General features: G+C 46.8%; 9 protein-coding genes across 9 annotated transcripts; 3 read left to right on the forward strand and 6 right to left on the reverse strand.

Annotated features, from left to right (window-relative positions):
- Nucleotides 1–1705: 1705 nt before the first annotated feature.
- Nucleotides 1706–2737, forward strand: BHQ10_002224 (uncharacterized protein; the record flags this gene model as incomplete). Its single annotated transcript, XM_040874347.1, has 1 exon — nt 1706–2737. One exon carries the CDS (start codon nt 1706–1708, stop codon nt 2735–2737), a length of 1032 nt encoding a protein of 343 aa, XP_040730729.1.
- Nucleotides 2738–3151: 414 nt separating this feature from the next.
- Nucleotides 3152–4465, reverse strand: BHQ10_002225 (uncharacterized protein; the record flags this gene model as incomplete). Its single annotated transcript, XM_040874348.1, has 3 exons — nt 3152–3863; nt 3919–4382; nt 4433–4465. 3 exons carry the CDS (start codon nt 4463–4465, stop codon nt 3152–3154), a joined length of 1209 nt encoding a protein of 402 aa, XP_040730730.1.
- A 506-nt stretch (nt 4466–4971) lies between these two features.
- Nucleotides 4972–7131, reverse strand: BHQ10_002226 (uncharacterized protein; the record flags this gene model as incomplete). The annotated part of the gene is made up of 3 exons (XM_040874349.1): nt 4972–6040; nt 6100–6962; nt 7015–7131. 3 exons carry the CDS (start codon nt 7129–7131, stop codon nt 4972–4974), a joined length of 2049 nt encoding a protein of 682 aa, XP_040730731.1.
- A 1018-nt stretch (nt 7132–8149) lies between these two features.
- Nucleotides 8150–10384, reverse strand: BHQ10_002227 (uncharacterized protein; the record flags this gene model as incomplete). Its single annotated transcript, XM_040874350.1, has 1 exon — nt 8150–10384. One exon carries the CDS (start codon nt 10382–10384, stop codon nt 8150–8152), a length of 2235 nt encoding a protein of 744 aa, XP_040730732.1.
- A 252-nt stretch (nt 10385–10636) lies between these two features.
- Nucleotides 10637–13017, forward strand: BHQ10_002228 (uncharacterized protein; the record flags this gene model as incomplete). Its single annotated transcript, XM_040874351.1, has 5 exons — nt 10637–10726; nt 10775–11011; nt 11069–11445; nt 11952–12220; nt 12278–13017. 5 exons carry the CDS (start codon nt 10637–10639, stop codon nt 13015–13017), a joined length of 1713 nt encoding a protein of 570 aa, XP_040730733.1.
- Nucleotides 13018–13174: 157 nt separating this feature from the next.
- Nucleotides 13175–15891, reverse strand: BHQ10_002229 (uncharacterized protein; the record flags this gene model as incomplete). The annotated part of the gene is made up of 4 exons (XM_040874352.1): nt 13175–13389; nt 13452–13589; nt 13653–14064; nt 14119–15891. The coding sequence occupies 4 exons, from the start codon at nt 15889–15891 to the stop codon at nt 13175–13177; spliced, it is 2538 nt and encodes an 845-aa protein (XP_040730734.1).
- Nucleotides 15892–16352: 461 nt separating this feature from the next.
- On the forward strand, nt 16353–17048 carry BHQ10_002230 (uncharacterized protein; the record flags this gene model as incomplete). Its single annotated transcript, XM_040874354.1, has 2 exons — nt 16353–16553; nt 16611–17048. 2 exons carry the CDS (start codon nt 16353–16355, stop codon nt 17046–17048), a joined length of 639 nt encoding a protein of 212 aa, XP_040730735.1.
- A 19-nt stretch (nt 17049–17067) lies between these two features.
- BHQ10_002231 (uncharacterized protein) lies at nt 17068–19302 on the reverse strand (the record flags this gene model as incomplete). The annotated part of the gene is made up of 1 exon (XM_040874355.1): nt 17068–19302. One exon carries the CDS (start codon nt 19300–19302, stop codon nt 17068–17070), a length of 2235 nt encoding a protein of 744 aa, XP_040730736.1.
- Nucleotides 19303–19882: 580 nt separating this feature from the next.
- Nucleotides 19883–20669, reverse strand: BHQ10_002232 (uncharacterized protein; the record flags this gene model as incomplete). The annotated part of the gene is made up of 3 exons (XM_040874356.1): nt 19883–20132; nt 20191–20275; nt 20408–20669. The coding sequence occupies 3 exons, from the start codon at nt 20667–20669 to the stop codon at nt 19883–19885; spliced, it is 597 nt and encodes a 198-aa protein (XP_040730737.1).
- Between the last annotated feature and the right edge of the window lie 1064 nt (nt 20670–21733).

The following is a 21733-nucleotide window of genomic DNA, read 5'->3' on the forward strand; positions in this document are numbered from 1 at the left end:
CCAAGGGTCTGGCCCCTTTGTACTTTTTGTAGTATGGAGCAAGTAATTTCGAGTTCGCAATTGTCATTGGGATATGGTTGTGCTTAATATTTTCAAGTCTGGTACTTAAAGTTAGCATCCGCAATGATCAATGATTTATTGCAAGTTGTAGTATATCCTAAGCCCTAAATGAGATTGTTATGCTACAACGGCAGGAAGTGGAGTTACAGGCTACTTACTAATTGTTGAACTCGCTGCTGAAATTGGCGTTGGTCAGCAAATGGTCGAAGAATAGCCCCAAAGAGAGCCTCAGATAGGGCATTTTGGTAGGGTTGAGCCCTAAGCGCCTCCGGCATGGTGACATCGGGCAGCCTGCCAAGTTGCGAATGACCCTGCCGATCCCCTGGGATCTCTGGAATGCCAGACCACGTCTCCTGTCAGCAGCACTTACACGCCAGAGCACAGCATTGAGCGGCATGCGCATTGCATTCCTGCTTCCCGCGTGCACTGAATGCCGCACAGATTCAAAGAAAAGCCTCGTTCTCGACGTTTGACGTAGTACAGTATGCGTCACATTTCCTCACATTCCCAAGTCACATATGCCTAGGATCATGATAAATACGTAATAATGCAGTTTTGATGCTTCCTTCTACTAGATTAGCTAATTTACTCGTCTTGTTCTAGCATCACAGACTAAAGACTGCCCCGCGAGTTGAAACGCTGGTGGCGCAACCTCGAAACGTGCGGCTGGCTTCATTGGTCTTATGCCTAGATCTCGCGACTACGTACCGCGAGGTCTTCTGAGCTTCCCAATGCATATTTTGGTAATTTGTGTTACATGTTCCAATGGACCCACTAATGGCTGCTCACAAGTCACGCCAATTTGACAATACTAGCCCTACCCAGTCCTAAAAATACATGCTACGTACACTAATCGGATGGCACATTCTTCCTATTAACATGGCTGACGGGTGGCTTGCATTCAACCACGGGGCCGGGATGACTAGGCCAGGCACGTTTTTCGCATCTGAAATTCGAATGATCTGATCCGTCCAACATTTATATGCCTTGTATCAAAGTTCCTGGAACGAAACTTGGCTCCCATTGGAGCTTTCCATTTCCCGCAGGTTTACAAGCAGGACGCAACCAGTCTTAACTGTTGCCAAAAAGGGTTAACCCAGGCTTACAAGGTAAAAATTTCAGTCTTGAGCAAAGAAATATTCCCCGGAATGACACGGCACAGTAGCGAATCTCTGGTGTGAGTTTGGCCCAATGGTGTTCCGCCTTGAATTGTTCGAGCTATTAGGTCATCATCTGCCCTGCGAACCAACCTGATCACGATGCATAGACCACTGTGGACAAGGTAGGCAGGGGATCGATGGGGCTATCTGATGTTGCAACATAGATCTACAAGCTTGACTAGTAGTGGTAAGAATGCAACGCCACCATCGATGTAGCGTTTGCTTGATTCTTCGTCAAGAAACGAACATAAATAGGCCTCGGGTTTCCTTCAAAGAAGATTTTTTCTATCATCACCAAGCACCACCACAACAATCTTAACGAAGATTCAAAGGTCCTTGACGGATCTGTCCATTCCTTCTTTTTTTTTTTAAACCGTCACTCCCTGCTGAACCTAGCTTTTCAACCCGATTGATCGTGGTCTTGTTCTTCATACTATTCTTTGCACATATTAAAACCAAACTTGAGTCTGTTCGCTCACATCAAAATGCATTTCTCCACTCTTGTCAGCGCCGGTCTCATGGCTACCACTGCCATGGCCTACCCTCACGTCTTGAACCGCTTCAGCGCCGCTAAGCGTCAAGCTAGCGGTGCCCAGAATGTTGTCTACTGGGGCCAGAATGGCGGAAGCGCGGTCGAGAACAACGATCTCTCTACTTACTGTACCGCTGATTCTGGAATTGACATCATCGTCCTCGCTTTTTTGTACGAATGGGGTAACGGTGTCACAATCCCCTCTGGTACCATCGGCCAGTCCTGCTACATCGGCACTGATGGCACTGGCCAAAACTGCGATGACTTGGCCACCGCCATCTCAACTTGCCAGTCCAACGGCATCAAGGTCATCTTGTCTCTGGGTGGTGCTTCTGGTGCTTACTCTCTCAGCTCTCAGGATGAGGCTACAACCATCGGACAGAACTTGTGGGCAGCTTACGGTAGCCCCAACGCAACTAGCTCTACCTCTACCACCGTTCCCCGTCCCTTCGGCAAAACCTTCGTTAATGGATTCGACTTTGACTTGGAGGCCAACTCCGGAAACGAGTACTACCAATACATGATTTCCACACTCCGGACCAACTTCGCCAAGGACCCATCGAACACCTACTACATCACCGGCGCGCCTCAATGTCCTATCCCGGAACCCAATATGCAGGAAGTCATCACCAACTCTCAGTTCGACTATCTCTGGGTCCAGTTCTACAACAATGAGGGCTGCTCCACCGACACCGGCACTAACTTGAACGACTGGATCACCAACATCGCGGGAACCCCTTCTTCGGGTGCTAAGATCTTCCTTGGTGTCCCTGCTTCTGAGGACGGTGCCACAGGTACTGCCTCTGGTGCCAAGTACTACCTTGCGCCTGAAGACCTTGCTACTCTCGTCAAACAGTATAGCAACAACACTGCTTTCGGCGGTATCATGATGTGGGACGCTGGTTTCTCTGACGGCAATGTCAACAACGGCTGTACTTATGCTCAGGAAGCGCACAGCATTCTCACCACTGGCAGCGCCTGCTAATTGAATCGAAACCCTGACAAGATTCTGATTCGAAATGCAAAGCGGGAGTGAATACCTGTGCTCGTTTACTTTTACTTTACCCCTATACCTTCGTTGTAACATATTTTTGACTTTTTTACCTTCGCTTATATCTTCAATCATTGATTGATTGTTGCATGTGGACATTCGCGGACATACGGTGTACAGTCTTTTTATATTCATGACTATATCTGATTTTTCCATATGAAATGAACATTAGATTGCATCTTTCAACATTCTACTTAGAAGTGCAGTACAGCGGTCTGATCTTCATTGAAACTTACGTTATCAATTAGTCATGGCTCCGAAGCTCTAGTTGTCTGTTCTTTTGGTTGGTAATCTTGAAATGACTCTTTCGAACGATAGATCCCATAAATTAACTCTATTCTAAAATCCTCACGCAGGAGGCAATTGTGCATAATTCGTTTCCATGAACTTCATTAACTGTTGGAGACCATCGGCAAATACTTTGTGTTCGGGAACATAACCAATGCGGACAAAGCCCTTGTACTCGACATCATTACCGAAGCACCGGCTACCAGGAACAAACATGACGCCGGTACCTGCCTGCAATTGTTTGCAGAACTCTACCGCGTCAATTGCTCGTCCGCTTCTGTCACAAAACTGGATAAACGCGGTAGTTCCAGCCGTAGGTCGAACCCATCGACATGCCCAACTATACTCCATGACAAACGCGTCTAGCAACTTTAGGTTTTGCTGAGCGAGATCCGTGTTCCTTTGGAGGATATTTTGCACAGTAGGCTTGCTCAAAGCAAAAGACGCGACTTGGTCATCCAACTGACTGACCGAGATGAGAGTGTAGTCGCGAGCAGAAGCACAAGCTTCAATAATTTCCGAGCTGCGAGAAGCTATCCATCCCAGCCTAATGCCTGCCAAACTGAACGCTTTGCTCATTGATCCAGTTGCAACGGCCTTTTCATAGCCCATTGAGAGAATGGAAGGCGGCGCCTCATCCCCAGACCAAGAGTGGAACAAAGGGCGATAGACCTCATCACTATGTACAATTAAACCATGGTCTCGAGCAACATTAACAATATCTTGTAAGTTCTCACGGGACAACACGGCTCCAGTCGGGTTCTGGGGATTGCTGTATTAATGTTAACTTATAAATTCTCAAAGGGTGCTGGTAGGGCTCATCTAACTTGATAATGATCATCTTGGTGTTTGGACGAATCAATGATTTGAGCTCCTCAATGTCAAGCTTCCAATTGTCATTCTCCTTGGATTTCCACAAACTAACCTCGGCACCGAAGGATTTTGGTACCGAGTACAACTGCTGATAAGTAGGGAACTGGCAGATGACGTGGTCTCCCGGGCCTACGTTCACATACAGTCCCAGAAAATTAGCTGAAATGGCTCCGTTTGTCACCAGAACATTTTCAGAGGATAGTTGTTCTGATGATTTGTCCGCATACAGGGCTGCAATATTGGAACGTAGAGCATTGCTTCCACGAATTGCGCCATAAACCTGTTTCTGAGAGAAATCGAGTATGTTGCATGATTGGTCCGATTTCCCTGCAAAGGCAATAAGGTCGTTAAGTGAAATTGATGCGCAGCAGGTCTCTGCTAGGTTATATTTTGCATCGTTCTCGTAATCATCCATCCACTGACAACATTAGCCGTATACAATATACTTGACAATTGGATTAACCTTACTCGCTCAACAGCAAATTGTTCGATGCGAACCATCCTGCCAGTCTGTCGAAATATCTGTAATAGAATTTTGCGCCAAAGCAGTGAGTTAATTGAAAAGAAGAAGTGCTGGCGAGCTGTTTGATTTATACCTCGATCAAGAGGTGGACCCAATCAGGTGAGTGATCGGATGTTTCCGATTGGTCACATCGCATATATCTACCTTTACGGAAGAGGAGCCAGAAGTCGAGCTAAACTTCATCACCTAGTACAATGCGACATTCGTAAGCTCCGAAGGGTCCTCCAATGGACTTGAGAACATTCTGGCCAGCGCTTGGAAGTGTGAGCCAGACATGGATGAGCTTTGCCGTATGATTAAGAGGTTTGGAGCAAGATTTAATGAAGACACAAGGGAGGATCCGCATTTAGGTTTTTCACATTTAGGTCTGATCGGTAGGCTTGAAACTTTGCAACATGAGAATATGGAACTCGGGAACAGGATAAAAAGAGTGGAAATAATCAAGCAAGGCAGTCTATATAAGCTAAACGAGGTACAAGCAGAATCAAACGATATTATCATTCTTTCCATCATAAGCACTTCCGTGGGCAGCATTCCACGACCTAGCCCCCTCCAATCTCATCGCAGCATCCTCTTCCTCCGCCCAAGCCAAAGACTCATCGGGTAACATAACAGCCTTGTCAATGGCAACAGGCAAACCTCGATGACGACCCCGTAGCATCACCGCAATCAATATTAATTTGCTGATGGTGTACCAACCACCACAGAATGAGTAATTTTGGTCCGGAAGACCGACAGATATACCAACACAACCGTAGCCCGAGACTACCTCAAAGATGATGTTGAAAGTAGAGTATGAGACCGGATCATCTGTGAAGTGGGGTGCTTCTGCGATTGTGATGAACAATACCGCCAGGCAGATCCACCATATATCATGGCTAAGCTGGGAACGTAGCTGTTGTCGAACGAAGTAGCTTCGCGAGGTATTATTTTCATCGCTTTGGGATGTGCCACGGTGCTGGTCCTGCTTCTCAATTGATGGTGGCGATATTATGGCTTTGATGTGGCTGACAAAACTGCCCAAAGAAGCGTGATGTCGCTGATCTTCAGCGAGATGATCGTTCGCGTATATTCCGAGAGATCGCTCTTCGTAGACATTCGTGTTTCGTATGGTCACCAAGACTGGAAACGCGGAAACATACATCATAAGCACATAAAGAACGAGCAGGCCTTGATGCAATTCGGCGATATTGACAACATAGAAACCGCCGGAACGAACAGCCAAAGCCTGGAACAGTCCGTCCAATATGCGATATCCACCAAGACTCTGTACGGCTGTGTTGCCTATAGACAAGAGTTCGAAGCCGGCCCAATCAATGCCGTTGAAGAGGATGATTGTAGCAAGGAGATACCAAGTATGCCGTTTCGGGAAAAGATGAGTATATACTCGGCGTGGATGATCCAAAATGAAGTCGAGAACGATTTTCCACTCTTCGCACCACTTTGTTCGTGGTAGAATATGTCTCATAGTCCATATACTAAATCGCAGGAAACAAGGATATAGTGTGTTTCCAGCGAGGATTAGGAATCCCATAGTGAGCAGCACATAAGAACTGAAATGAATATTGTCAGTACAGTCGAACACTCGGTGGTTCCGGACAGTTGGTCTTACCAAGTCTGCAGTGCTGTCATATTCAGATCAAGTAAAGACATGCCGTTATTTCCGAAGGCAGATATGGCCAGGAATGAGCCAGTCCAAAAAGGGCTCAGTCCGTTTTCACGAGCAGTGCTAGGTCTGTTGACAGCAAGCCAAGTACCCAGTCCTAGAAATCCAAGCATATTGAATAGGACAAAGTACAAAGGAACAATAACTGAAAGCAAACAAATCGCTTTGTATTCCACACCGCCGAGCTTCTCGCGCTCGCCAGCGGTGAGACCATGAAACTGCGAGTTGCGAGATACCAAGCCTTTTGAAAGAAAAAATCTTTGAGAGCCTTTGGTAATGCTTTCAATTAAGGATGGTCTTCGTTCCTCATCAGCAACAAAGCTAGGCGCGGCGTCTTTAGGGTCTCTAGCGTCTGGACGTGCACCTACGCCGGCCATGGGAAATACGCGATGTCTGGTTTTGTTCCGCGTATGTGATTGAACGGTGATTTGATCGTCATCAACCCATCTGATAGCATCGATATCATTCAAGTTACTGTGGGAGCGTGTCTCATTATTCAAGGAAGTAATTCCAGAAGCTGTTGGGGCTGGGTGGTCCACTGTCGCGCCGTCCGCTGCTGAATCTTTATTCCCAGATGCATGTCCGTTATCGCCTGTTGCTAAAGCCTTCTTTGCAATCCTGGATAGGTGGATCCCCTGATGGGAAGTTGAGCGATTTCGTGCAACTGCCTGAACAATGCTGCGAAACCTGGTTTCAAAAGCACGCTTCCGGACGAAGAGGACAGTGCTTGAGATAAGAATCGGATGACCCAGAACAATGAGACCGAAGAGGATTGCTTGTTGGAAAGAATTGACAGTAGAGAGATTGACCTGGGAATATTAGCTTGAAATACGCTAAATCAAAAAGTTAAGAAAAACATACAGTATTCAAGCCGGCCCCAGTCATTGCACTCACGCAGAGAAAGAGTGAGTCAGTGTAGCTAACACTCTGAGCCGGACTAGCGGAACCCCAGAATATCAAGCTCCATACAAGGCCCATAGCGATGAAATAGGAGTGATGCAGTGTAAGGAAGTTGAGAGGCGGAAGTAGATTACCCATTCTACGAACGGGCATCCTCCACAACACTGATGGAATGAGTTAGTCTAGGCTCGTAAATTGATTGATCAGGAAGAGGTCAAGCCCCCTCTAGGGTTTCTAGAACAAAGTATTGGGCTGGCTGCCTACCGGTCATTTTGGTCATCCGACTCTGCTTGAAGCTAGAATGGCCGTATGAAGAAGATAATGATCTCAAAAAAAAATCACCACTAAAATATCCTATCCTTTAGGTAATGCCTAGCCGTAAGATCCTGTATGTTCGAAGGGCGATACAATATCTTCTATTAGCATAATGTCCTGGGTAGAATGAATCGATGTGGCGGTCTGTAAAAGTTCTAGCCTGTGTTAGAAAACAGCCTGGAAGGCCATTGGAATACAGTCGATGGGTAAAATATTAAAAGTCTGTGGGAGAAAGCTGTAGCCGGTATTTATTGAGCAATGTCTGGTATTGTGAAGGAAGCAAGGATTATGTTGTGTTGCAAGAAAATGCAAGATGAAGCAAATCTTGTTGAGCCGAAAAATTGGCAGTCCTGCCTGAGGCCAAACGGCGGCTCCACTTAGTTCTACTACTACTTATACTACTTATACTACTACTTAATAATACCAGGATGATCTTAACAAACTCATCTATGATGAGCTGTCAAATGCAAGTGATTGTCCTCGGTCGTTCTACAGACTGCTAACCGAGTAATTTCCTCTATTAGAAGTGCCTGGCAGCTTAGAAATACCAACAATTCCGAGTATCGGAACGTCTAGAAAAACGGCTATCRGGAGCCCCGCCACAAAGAAGCGGTCGCTATTGCATGCAGCTACATCTAAGCGAGTTTCAAGATCGGACTAGAGGATAAAGGACAATGATATGACTTTTGTGGTCTAAGACTACGTACCCGAACCAACGCCGGAAAATCTAGGATATCCTTGAAATGCTATATCATGCTGCAAATCACCTCATGCGGATGCTTCACTCCTCGTCATCCTCGTCTTCAATCAAGTCACTGTCGTCTTCACTTTCGATTTCTGAGAGGACATCTTCGTCGGCGTTATCACGTTCTCTTTGTCGCTGTTTTTCTTCATCTTGTCTACCTTGTTCGAGAATGGCTGCCTTCTCCTCACGTAGTTTACGTTGAGTCTTAACAAATGCGCCCAAAGGAGTGGTCTCCCACTCGGTCTCCTTGAGGAAGTTTTCCACATTCGCTCTATCCTTCGGAGCAAAGTTGACTTTGGCCCGACGCTCTTCAATCCAACGGGCATTGAGTTCGACCTTTTGCACAAGGAGTAGAACCAAATGGTTGATCTTGGAATTCTTGTTGCCGCCTGTGCGCGATCCTGCCTCCTTAAGCCACCGTTTCAACATGACAACAACTGGCAGTGCGAGCTCGGGGAAAGCAATGTGTTTAGTCCAAAGAACAAAGAATTCCGACAACAGCTCGACAACCTGTCCACCTACACCGTCTTGGTAGACGCGGGTGCGGAGGTAGGACTTGGCTGCCCGGATAGATGTATTGAATTCCAATGGTCGTAATGTACTTGACTTAGGAGATTTCCTCATTTCGGTCGAGTTGAGTACTTCCATAAGAGCTGGGGCCAAAGGAATATAAGTACCTGTAGCACGGGAAATTCGTAGCAGAGCACGAGCGAGCTGGAAGCGTAGAGGAAAGTATTGAGGGGTGGGGATAAGGCGCATAGCACCCAGGGTAATTTGTACAACGGGATAGATCAAAGGTCGCAAAGCAGATTGTTTCCCTGCCTCTGCCTCGACTAAAGCATTGCAGTGCTGAGAGAGCACACGGGACCAGAAATCAAGCGAGTGCACGTATTGCCAGTTGTAGATCGTTTTGTAAGAGTCTTTGGTCTTATTCGTGATACTGCCCCGGAGGTGAATGGCCAGTTGGCGGATGAAGCTGAATCCTGTAGTATAAGAGACATTTTGATCAATGCCCCAGATCTCTGCTGCTGAATTCTTGGTCAGGTTGACACCAGCAAGGGTATGGACATTTGTATTGCGGCTGCCTTTGACAACACCTTCATATGTCGCTTTGAGAACAGCCTCCCTGATTCCCGCATCCCCGATCTTCATCAGGCGACGCATGATCAAGAAACCAGTAACGCGAACAGCCTCAGAGTTGGTGTTGTCAGACCAGATGCTAACCACCATTTTCACAATAACCTTCAGCACTTTGCGGAACTGCAGAAGATATGGCAACATGGGCTCAATAGATGCGAGCGTCAACTTAAGAGTAGACGCATCCGATAGATTCGTGAGTAGTTGATGAACAGATGACGTGTGTGATTTGATGAGTGGACTAAGTGTCTTGAACTTTTGCGATTCTGCCGCCAGTTTGATTCTGCCCCCTGCGGTTTCTTTTACTGGCAAATGGTGGGCCAGTACCTTGGGTACCATTTCCAATGCTGTGATAAGTACTTGGTGGTAGACATCCGGATCCGAAATGGTGTATTTAGTATCCTGGTTGTCGGCGTCATTCACGTATGCTGCTGATCGGAAAGCAAGTACGACTTGTCGGAGAGCTCTCATGGAGTTTTGCTCTTGCAAAGATTTTTGCCACTTTTTGACCTCGGATATGGTGACGATGTTGTCCTTCATAGCTTCAGATTCCAAACCCTTCGATTTCTTCTTTTTCTTGGCTGGCCCTTCTTCCGTCTCGCTCAGTTCATCGACTTCAGCCAGGTCGCCGTGGTCTTCGAAGTCCAAAAGTTCGGCATCGTTTTCTTTGAGGTATTTGTAAAACTCTGGGTCTTTCTCTTTCAGCGACTCTAACTGTCCTTTGTGATCTTCGAAATCTCCGACGCTGCTGGCATCTGACTGTTCGTCTGAATCGGACGCAGCTTCCTCCTCGTCATCTTTGGCACTCTCGTCCACACGCTTCCGTTTGCCGATCTTAGGGGTCACGTTCTTCTTTTGTGCCTTTGTTCCTTTATCATTCTTGGGGTCCGCAATGTCAAATGCTCCAGCGAAGAAATCGTCGACGTTCATTTCCGCAAAGGCTTGTTCCTTGGCTTGTTCCTCGGGGTCGACCACCTTCTCGGCTTCCGCTTTCTCGCGTCGTTCAGCATTTCGTGCTTTTCTCTTGTCGTTCACTTGATGTCGCTGCTTGATTTTGGCGAACTCTTTACGTCTCTCGAGCACATCTCCCAGTTTCCGTTGCTGGAACTTCTTGGTGGATTTCTTCATAGCCATTGCGACTGAATTATTATCACAGCGCGATCCAAGCGGCTGTGCGAAATGATTCAATGGCTGGACTTATAGGTTAGATAATGAGCTTGTAGTCGGTCTTGCGGGAGGACGAAAAAAAAATCGATTTGGCTGGCAGAAAGCGGTGCACGGACCACACAGTTGCTTCCCGCCTTCCTCCTCTCCAATTGCACGGATCGCGGACTCCTCTTGCGTCGGTACATCAACATCGACATTAGCAAGACAAATCATCGCACGATGCATTCTCAACGACCACTATCATATGCCCCTACGCCTTATAGCTATACGCCAAACCCAGCGTTATCCGCCACGATTAACCTCGATGAAGTAAGTTGCGCCCGCTCGCTTTCGCATAATCAAGCTGACATCAATAAGGAAGTCAAGCTCGCATCGAGCTCCGCCGAGCGCGACCTCTACGAGTCGCTCGCCGAAATATACAGCATTATCGTTACCTTGGATGGATTGGAAAAAGCATACATTCGCGATGCTATTTCAGAGTCCGAGTATACAGAGACATGTGCTCGCTTATTGAAGCAATATAAGTCGACGTTGGGTGACGACACGGTAGCGCGAGAATTTGTCGACTTGGAGACATTCAAGCGCACATGGCAGGTGTGTCATCAATCTCAATCTCAAAGAATCAACATCGATTGTGACTGATCTCTTTAGTTGGAATGCCCTCGAGCTACCGAACGTCTACGCATCGGTTTGCCGGCCACCGTCGAACAAGCATCCCACGGCGCCCACACTCCAAGCGGCGGCCTGCCAACCAACGCTCCTGCTGCCGGTGCTTCCGGAAGTCTCATTCTCACTGCAACGGAAAACTTCATCACCTTCTTGGATGCCTTGAAGCTGAACATGGTCTCGAAAGACGCCCTGCATCCGCTTTTATCCGAGGTTATTCAATCGGTCAATAAGGTCACAGATCGGGATTTCGAATCACGGGGAAAAATCATACAATGGCTCATCACTCTCAATCAAATGCGCGCAACGGAGGAACTGAGCGACGACCAAGCCCGCGAATTGTCTTTTGACATCGAGCAAGCGTATCAAGGCTTCAAAGCGACGCTGAATTGATCTGCATCGACGGCATACATTGATCACAACTAGAAGCAGAGATTGAAAGGATACCGTTGACCAGCACGCTTCTTGTATAGATCGTGGTCGTCATTGTGGTTGTGCCTGAGACTGACCGCCTGGATCCGCCATCGGACCGAATCCACGAATCCTGAGCGGCAACAGACCCACGCCGATAACGCTACCTTTCCTATTTAGGAAATAGCGACTTTTTTTTCTCCGCCAGCCCAGCCCGCGCTATCTTCCTCGTCCGACAAGATAAGGGCGGATCTTTTGTCTATCGCTGGTCTTCACGGTCGTTCCCAGGGTTTTTGTGTAGTTAGGCTATTTATTGGCTCTCGCTGGGGCTTATTGATCGAGATGATAACCGCTGACGAAGATGAACCTCTTCATGGTATGATTCTTTTACCAGCGACTCTGCCCCTCTTTTGCCTGTCTGACTCGAGTGCGCCGACCTGATAAGCTAATATTCAAGTGACATCGCAGTCCTCGATTTGCCGCAATTATATACGAAACCCTCGGCTATTGAAATTCTGAAGGCCCTTGATCACTTAGCTATCCAACCGAAGAGCTTTGGTCTTGGCGTCCGAGATGCGACAAGACGAAAAATAGACCCTACCGGTGTGACAGAGTACCTCACGACCATAATCTCTAGTTCTCTGAAGTGGCTAGAGTCCGATGACCTGCGAGAACAAATATGGGATGTTGCTGCTGCCAGGCTGAGTGAGCGAGCAGGCCGAACAGGTTGGTCCCAGAACCATTACTGTCGTGTTTTCGAGCGGTGTACTTACACAATCATAGCTATGCCTGCTTTTACTAGACTTTTCAATATTCCTACGTCATCCGGAGAAGAATTCACTCTCAACTTACACGAACCCTCCCTCACCTCGGACAACCTTGGGATGAAAACTTGGGTATCTTCGTACTTACTCTCGCGTCGCCTGGACTCCATCTTTGAAGCCGTACCAGAACTAGTGCGATCTGAGTCAACAACATCATCAACGAGTACTCGGCTTAGGGCATTGGAATTAGGCTCAGGGACCGGCCTTGTCGGTCTATCTTTTGCTGCCCTACGAGGTGCATCCGCCTCAATACATTTAACCGATCTGTCGGTTATCGTTCCTAATCTGGCAAAAAATGTTGAGCTGAATTCCGAGCTACTGAACAAGGTCAATGCCAAGGTCACGACGGGAATGTTGGATTGGTCTGTACCTCCCGCTCCGCATCCCACGAAAGACGACCTATTCGATGTCATTCTTGCCGCCGATCCGCTTTATTCTCCCGACCATCCCAAGTGGCTCGTTGAAACGATTAACACATGGTTAAGCAAGGGCCTTGACGCGCGTGTCGTAGTTGAGTTACCACTACGAGATGCATATCTACCGCAAGTCGAAGAATTTCGACGAAGAATGGAGAACATTGGTCTAGCTATTGTCGAACAGGGTGACGAAACGGGCTACGATGACTGGGAAGATGCCGACGGTCAATCCATGGAAGTGCACTGTTGGTGGTCCATTTGGGGATGGAGTGAGAAGATTTGATTTTCGTTTACGATTTACGACAGTTCCGATATATTTTTAATAGACTAGATTAGACCATAGTTAGACTATATTTCATAGATTCTTCTCAGCTTTTCTCAAAAAATAATGCATATTTACAGACTTTAAGTGGGTATCTATAAGGTGTCCTACCAAGGTGTCACTTATGCGAATTAACCCACTGCTTAAACACCGGCACACTCTCTGCATCCCACTCCCTCCGTCTCGCCGTCTCTTCCTTTAACTGCCTACACATAATCTTCTTCCGAGCATCCCCCCAAGTACGATTCCACCACTTGTAGGCGAACTCCGTATCCCACGCATCACGAAATGAGAGTTCTGCGATTAAATCTCTTTGCATGCTCGGGTCTATTTCTATTCCAACATTTATCAGTAAGAAGGTGGCTACTTTGAAAGAAGGGGAAGAGAGGAGTTACTCTTAGTGACTCCCGCAAAATCATCAGGTATTCCTTCACCCATGGTGCACATAAATGGTGTAAACATGGAATGGTTCATGACTCGGAGAAGTGATGGATTGAGGAGTGTGCATATTGCTCGGGTCTCGCTGAGGGATACTATCCGACGTATTAGAATGAATAGCTCTTCATTAGGGAAGAGATTTACCCGGGGGGTCTCACATTCATGCTCTCTACTCTTGCAGATATCATTCGCGTTAAGGACGAAATGACACGATCTTTCAACTTGCGAAGAATCTGGGGTGAGCTTGAATGTCGCTTGGACAATCCAGATTTGCAACCCTCTCCATTGTTTGTGGAGTTTATCGTCCGTCCAAGTTCCGTATATGTATCCAAGTACGGGTATAGGTGATCCGTCTGTAGATACCAATTCAGGCTGTTTCTCCGTTGAAGATGAACATGGATGAAGAATGAATCGTTTCCAGTCGTACCACTCCGCGGAGACTAGATTGAAACCTTGAGTGACCGTACCGGTGTCATCTATTGCAGCTTTGTCGCCGGGCGTGCTGTTGAAGAATCCGGGTATTTGTGTTTTGCATTGACCGATGTCAAGAGTTTTGTAGCTGGGGGGATTCTGTGTATCATAAAGTCAGCTGTTGTTTAAGAGAGTTTCACTGTACGAACGTACCTCAAGCTCCTTTGGAGCGGCCGTTGTCTCATTCGTCATCTTCACGGATCCCGTCTCTCGATCATACAGAAACCTCTCAACCTGCCCTTTCTCAGAGTCCACCAAGGCACCCCCAACGCTCGGCCATAGATCAGCATAAGCAATATAATCCGAGTAATCATCATGCCCAAAACTGAGAATATAATGTCCCTCATTTTTCTTCATCCAGTCCAGAATCTGTTGGTTGAATGATCCCTTACGGTAGAAATCATATGTACTTCCTTCTCGGTATGCCTTTGAGGTTTTAAAATGGGCGTATGGGATGTATGGAAGTTCAAGGATCATCTTTTCCTTGTTCTCAGCCTCGTCAGTCTTTTGTATTGTTTTCGGCTCATACCCTCCCTCGAGGCCCGGAGACCAATCAGTGATTTCTCTAGCGTGGATATCACCATTCGGTAATCTTTCAAATACAAAGTGCCATTTCCTGGCCTTCTCTTCATCCGAAGGTGTCACAGATTTCAAAGATATCTCGTCAAATGGAAAAACGACCAGTTCCAGGCTGCTATATTTCAGGTCTGAGTAGCCGGTGAACTCTTCGAGGTTTTCAAGGGAGTGAATTTCGGTCATTAGACGTCTCATCTTTCCCGATCCACGACCGAACGGTACCCAGTTGGCATGGTAAATTTGGGAGCTCGAGTCTTTGACTGTTTTCCAAAGTAGTCTTCTCGCCTCTGACTCTTTGCCATTTCGTTTGTATATATTAACCACAGTAGGGACGACTTTTTCTCGTAGCAATGCAGAGAGAGCTTCACGTTCAGATCCGCCGAGCGACTTAGAACGTCCAAGTACATCTGCGCGATTTAGAAAGTCTTCGTATATATCTTGCACTGAACGTACTTTGTCGCCGTCAAGTTTCGAGAAATAGTACTGTAATGTATACTCATCCGCATATTTGAGATAGAAATCCCCTAGCTGCTCCGTGCAGTGCCAGGTAACCGCATGACATTCACCATAAAGCGCTTTCGCCATATCCAAAGAATTCGCCAATAGCTTCCTTCTACTCGATCCATCAACATACCTTGCCAGCTCTAGGCGTAGATTGATCGTATTTCCATTCTCTCTCCCAGCGTCCAACAGCTTTTTACTTTCCTTTCTGTCATGCATCCTAAAATTGAGTATCCTTCGAGACAGGTACACCAATTTTCCATCAACCCACGTACCGAATAGGTCATCAATTCCTTTATTTCTCACATTCGATACCAATATAGCAATACTCGTAGTCAAATTTTCGATGTCCGAGTTTGGGAGAGCCAGCATGCACGTCACGGCATGTTCCAAGGGCTCCTTATCCGATGTCTTGACAGGAAAAAACTTTGGATACGCCTCATAAAAGCACCAAAGTACCTGGCCTAGAAAATAATTCACAAATCCATTTTCCCAGACGTTGTAGTCTGACCAAATGAATTTATCAGTGATAATATATTCACTCGCTATATTGATGATTTGGTTCGAAGACCCTTTCTCCTTTCGCAGCGACATAACCTTTTCGGCAGCAACAAGGAAGGTCTCGAACATATCTCCTCTGATCGATGCAAATGCGTTGGGCTCGATAGAGTTGAGGTACTGGTTCTCCCATAGCCACCTTATTATTTGGAACCGTTTTGGTGAGAAGAGTGACTTAAGGCCGCCCAAAGATTTGAGCAGGATCTGGTATCGAGCATACTGGCCATTTGTAAGGTCAGTCTTTCCCATGCGAGGGTCGATGTATTTCTCGTTTTCGTCTGATGCTGCCATTGTTGTTGTGGTCTGGCTAACACTGGACCAGTGATGTGCCAGATTGGATGTAACCAGAGCTACCATGAACGATATAATGCTCTAGATTATCAAACAGTCCATATTACAGCAAATACACCTACTGACAAAAGTCAGACGTCAAGTTGTGAGGTCTCAAAAAGGGTGGCTGAGAGCTATAGTTCACGCAATATGATTGGCGTGCCTTGGCGCTGACGGGCATGATTCACGTGACTTTGCGCCTCAAGGCTTGGCATCTTGGCATATTAATGGGGTCTATTAATGACATCAGCGGGGATCAACATGCAAAGCTGGACAAGCTTTTTTATACTCTCCATATTCTACAGCACATACACATGTCCAGTCATATATCGCATCTTTGATTACATACCTGACATAACATTTAATATTCACGAAAAATCAGACCAAATAGAAACGAACTTAAACGAGACGAAGACGCAATCATGGTCATAGGCCTTCTCGCCATAACAGCCATCCCCACAGTCGCGGGCGTCGCGTTCGGCGTCAGCGAACAACGTAAAGCCAACACGCGAATGCAAGACGAGAAACGAATGGCCAAATTCTACATGCAGGTATATTGCGAAGGAGATTCAGAGAAAGCGCAGAGTTTGAATGGGCGGAGAGCTGTGTTGAGGGATAATAAGGTATATCCTCTGAACATATACATTAGGCTCTTTTGAGTCTCGTGCTAATGGGTGTAGGTGTATCTTGATCATGCGGATCCAGCCCTTCGGAAAATACCGTCGCATACAGTTGGCGCGTTTTTCATTGCATACCCAGATGACGACAATAAGCCTGGAGACGGCCTCGTCAGCACGATATCTGATAACCCGCCTATGCTGAATTGGATATATGTTGATAAAGATACATTGGAACTGAGATATGGAAATCGGACTCAGAGTTTACCGCATATCGTCGGCCATTGGGATTGGACGGAAGACGAGTCAGGAGTTTTGTTGAAGAACAAAGAGTTGTGGGCCGCTGTCGAGGAAGAGGAGGATGTTTGGGCGTTATATTTTGACAAAAATGAAGATGGACTGGAAGGCGTCGTCGATCCCAGTAAGACCGTGATTGATATTAGTATAGATAGAGATCTCATTGAGAAACCTAGTGAGAATGGAGGTGAAAATAAAACGTGACATATTTGCATATACTCTTCTAATCATCTAGCCCATTCCACTCATCGTCGCCACTATCCGCAGCATCTTTTGCGGTCGAAGGTTGCTGAGTCCTGTTGCGACTTGCAGATATAGCGCCCTTCCTCTTATTTTCCATGCGACGATCGTATCCACTCTTTGTACTGATGCGAGCCTTTCCTCCCTTCTCAGTATCATGCTTGAGCTTAGCAGAAGCCGCGCGAGCTTTGACGCCATGTCTTTTCAGGTCCTGTCGGTCTTTCTTGCTTAGGTCCGGAAGAGAATCGAGAAGCCATTTCTGTACAGATTGCTCTTTGCCTTGAAGTTTCTCACTGGTGTGGATGAGGTTGGCAATACTCTTGACGTATGGAATGTCTTCTTTCGTGTAATATGTTACCGCAACACCACCTTCACGGCCAGCCCTACCCGTTCGGCCTACTCGGTGGACGTAGGCAGCACTCGACGTCGGAATATCGTAGTTGACAACACCATTAATGCCACGGAAGTCGACACCACGGGCCAACAAGTCAGTTGTGATGATGATCCAAATCTCGCCTTTTCTGAACCCCTTCATGATTTCGGATCTACGCGTTTCGGATAAATCAGAGTGAAGAACAGCGATTCGAGATGAACCACCGGCTTCAACTGGGATGTCGTATAGCAACTCCGAGTGCAAGGCAACAGCTCGAGTGATGGTTTGAGTAAAAACGAGGAACGGTGGTCGAAGTCGAACTTCATTAGGAGCGATAGCAGCAGTAGGGTGAAGTAACTGTCGCAATCCAAGCAACTTTCCTTGCTCGGTAGCAGCGTAAATAAGTTTGTGTTGAATATTTGGCACAGCCGAATCCTTCAGGCCAATGACCACGCGTAGTAGAGGTCTCTTTTCTGCGTCAAGCAACTCATGACGCGATTCCAGTGTCGATTTTGTAAGTTCTTCGATACTAGAGCCCATTGTGGCGGACCAGAAAGATATTCTGAGGTGGGTGTTGGTACATGCAGTCCAGATTGCTAGTGTTTGGTCGCGGAATAATGGATCAAGTAGAACATCTGCCTCGTCCAATACAAGATATCGTACCGAAGGGAGCGACTCCTTTTCTTCTGCATTCTTTTTAGATAGAGCATTGACTAATGCAAGCGGTGTCGTAACCAGGATATCACTTTTCGTCAGAGCGTCCGTATTTTTACTGTCCTTTGACTTGGCCGACTTGTCTGCATCTTCATCCCCATCAGACTCGGAGCCCGACGCCGAATTTTCTGAATCTTCGTCCGCATCATCATGCTCAGCCCGAGCCACAACCTGCATTCCTTTCCTCATTGCTGTAATCGTCACGCCTGTTCCGACCGCCAATTTGCGTCCCTCGTTGACAATCTGACCTACCAGCTCTTTGGTAGGTGCAACAACAATCGACGAAATCTCGCGTTGTCCTGGATTCTCTCGGTGATATCCAACAGTCTTGTTGATCAAGGGAATAAGGAAGGCAAGTGTCTTCCCACTACCTGTAGGTGCCACAGCTAAGAGATCCGGCTCTTGTTCATCTTTCGCAGACGAGGTATTTCCAAGAAGGAGAGGCAAACTACCCATCTGCACTTCAGTTGGAACCGTAAATCCTTGCTCAGAAATATTGTCTGCCAGTTTTCTAGAGATCTGATACTTCTTCCGCAAATCTTGAAAGGAAGTCAAGGGCTCTGGATACAGTTGTCGGGCTTCTTTTTGCCTCTTTTTGCTGAGGAGGGCGATCTCCTTGCTGATTTTCCGTTTCTTTTTCTTTTTGCTTTTGGAGTCATCGTCTTGATCTTCAACCTTTTCTGCTAGAATATCTTCCAGATCTCTCAAATCGACGACTTTGATTTTGTGAGTTTTGAGAATTGTTCGACGCTCAGACTCATCCATAGCATCGCCTTGCGCTTGCTGTTCCGAATCGGATTCATTCTCGGCCTGCGTGTCGTCGATCTGTATAGATGCCTTCTTGGATTTCCGAGATTTTTTAGATTCTTTTACTGCCGTCGTAGCAGTGACAGATGTCGAATGCCCACCACCAAACAAGAGGCGTTGTGTAGCATCAAAATCATCGTTTTTCTCGCCAGTCTCTTCTGCAGCTTCATTCTGTCTCTTTCTTTTCTTGCTGGACTGAGCATCTTCTGCAGAACCAAAGAGTTGCGGATTCGCTGCTTTGCCTGCGGAAGGTAACCGGCTAGTCGTATTTGATGTTGAAGGCTTTAGTTTTGTTGACCTGGTCAACAACTTGAAGGCGTCCATGTCGTTGCACCCAGTATAATCCCTTAGCTCTGCTAAATCAGGAGCACATTGAAATTATTTCGAGAACTTTAAATGCACAAGAGGTATCCGAACTGTTGCATGTGATGGAGAAGATGAAGAAAAAAAAGTTCGGCCGCTAAGTTTATATCAAGCAGCCAATCAGAAGCTCAGAACTCGGAGATTGTTTTAACATGTCGAAGACATCTAGCACATTCTTTACGAACCACGAAGGGATATCAGCCCCAGCATAATCATTGGCGAAACAGCTTATTCATATATTTCGGTCTAAGTCCAAATTCAGGTGTCTGCAGACTGCCCAAGTGGCCGATGCCCTACCCAACAATGGTGTACAATTGATCAAGTTGCAACTTGTTGTTTAGGTAATACGTAGAATTTGAACTGAACAATTACAGCTCAGAAAATGACAGAATGCAGCTATATTCCATCGTCTATCATACAATAGTACAAAGCGCTGCCATACAAATCAATCAACAAAGGAAATGTAGCATGGGTAGAGAAACGGGATGATGATGCGAGGGAAAATAGGTTGCAAATATTCTAAAAAATTTTGTTTTGTTCTCTAATGACCATGGGCGTGCGCAGGCTCTCCCTGGTATCCAACGATCTGACGACGGCCAATGATTTCACCAACGGTGAAGAATCCGATAACCTCTGCTGTGGTGACACCGACTAAGGCCCATTCCTTGGTGCTGAGGTTTCGTGCGCGGCCGATCAGGCTCTGTGGGGAAAATTTGAGGTTCTTGATTGTGGCAGGGKTGCGGAAAGCGTTGATCAGAGGTTGGAAGTATGATTGGAAGGTAGCGAGGTTACTAGTAGATTGTCAGGGCCGAGGAACAGAGTAGACGATTGATCGTGGTTGAGACTTACGGAGGAGCCATCTTCTGGCCGTGGAAGACGATCTTTCCGAGTTCGAGACCGACACGGGCGTAGTAAACGGTAGGAGGGATCATGCCTGAGATGCGTCAGCTTTCAATGTCTTTGGTATTCTGTATGATCTTCCAGTTTCCCGATTGTTCGGTTGCTATTGAATTGGCAATCCAGATAAAGCAAATAAATCGTATATTGCCGTAGGAGAATGACTCACGCTCAACGAAAGTAACGACCTTGCCGACAGGGCCGCCGACCTTGCGCAAAGCATTGCCGACATTCTGGGCAGCACCGGCAATTGCTGGGCCAGCGCTGGATGAAACCTTGGACAGACCTTCGGAAGCCTTGGATGTAGCCTGCTCAGTTGCTTGCTTGGCTTTGTTGGCCGCCTCGGTGGTGGACGAGTTGTGTCTGATGGCGGTTCTGCGGATGAGGAACCGTGATTGCCGGAGGGCGGCGCGAGTTGCCATGGGGGACATTTTGTCTATATTATTACCGAAAGCGAGGAAAAAGTGACAGCAAGATCTTCTGGTGAGCAAAGAAGGTCTTGGAGGATGAGACAAGGTCCAATGGGCCCGGATGTGGTGATGCAGCGACCTGTGATGTTCCTGTCGGTACCTGAGATTGAATAATCAAACCTCGTCCGTTCGGCTCGGAAAATCTAGGGAAAAACTTGGTCTGTGGTCACGTGATGTTCCTTCCTTTTTGGGACACAACAAGTGTGAACTCACCTCCTATACACAACCAATGTTGTGAATTTGGACATGATAGAAGATCATTCAAGATGTCCCATAACTTGCATATACCCATTTTAATGCCTGAAGTCCTAGACTTCACACCACTGACACCACAACAGTGATGTTCTCCAACATGCTCCCCTGGTTGACATTATCCTTGGCCAGTTGCTGTAGACGACCAACATAATATGAAGAAAATAAGTAATGGCTGGAGCTCTGCGTCTTTCGTAAGTATTTAAGTCTGAGAAGCTCTCACTACGTCTATACATCAAGGCCAGACGAGAAGTTCCTTCACTTTCATTTCTCAACTACCCACGGATAATTCCGTCAACCTTCACTTTTAAGAACCAAGTCAATGATAGAGATCATCCAAATCTCATTCTACAACTACGGACACGACTTTACTCGCCTCACTTACTCACATCAACCTCGCTGACTTTCAACCTTTCAAATCTAAGGGAAAACCGAGCCAATGCTCTCATACACTTGAACAATGTCTCTCGATCAAAATTCCCCAGAGGAGCTCATCGATCGCTTCTCATATCAACCAAAATTCCTGGCAAATGGAATGGTCTCCATTTCTAAGCCTGCGGAAATTTCACATATCCAACGCGATGATGGTACATCTTCGGCAGGCGCCTTGGACAGTCTACCGCTCGAGCTTTTACACTCAATCTGCGCATCATTGGACTTTCAGTCGCTCTCCAGACTCTCATGCACATCACTTCGAAGCAAATCTATCGTGGAGTCGCTTCCAGCCTACCGGGATCTCATGAAATATGCCCCGGGCACTCTGAACGCTCTAG

Source organism: Talaromyces amestolkiae, assembly GCF_001896365.1.
Source record: "Talaromyces amestolkiae strain CIB chromosome Unknown scaffold3.1, whole genome shotgun sequence".
Classification (NCBI taxonomy): Eukaryota; Fungi; Ascomycota; class Eurotiomycetes; order Eurotiales; family Trichocomaceae; genus Talaromyces; species Talaromyces amestolkiae.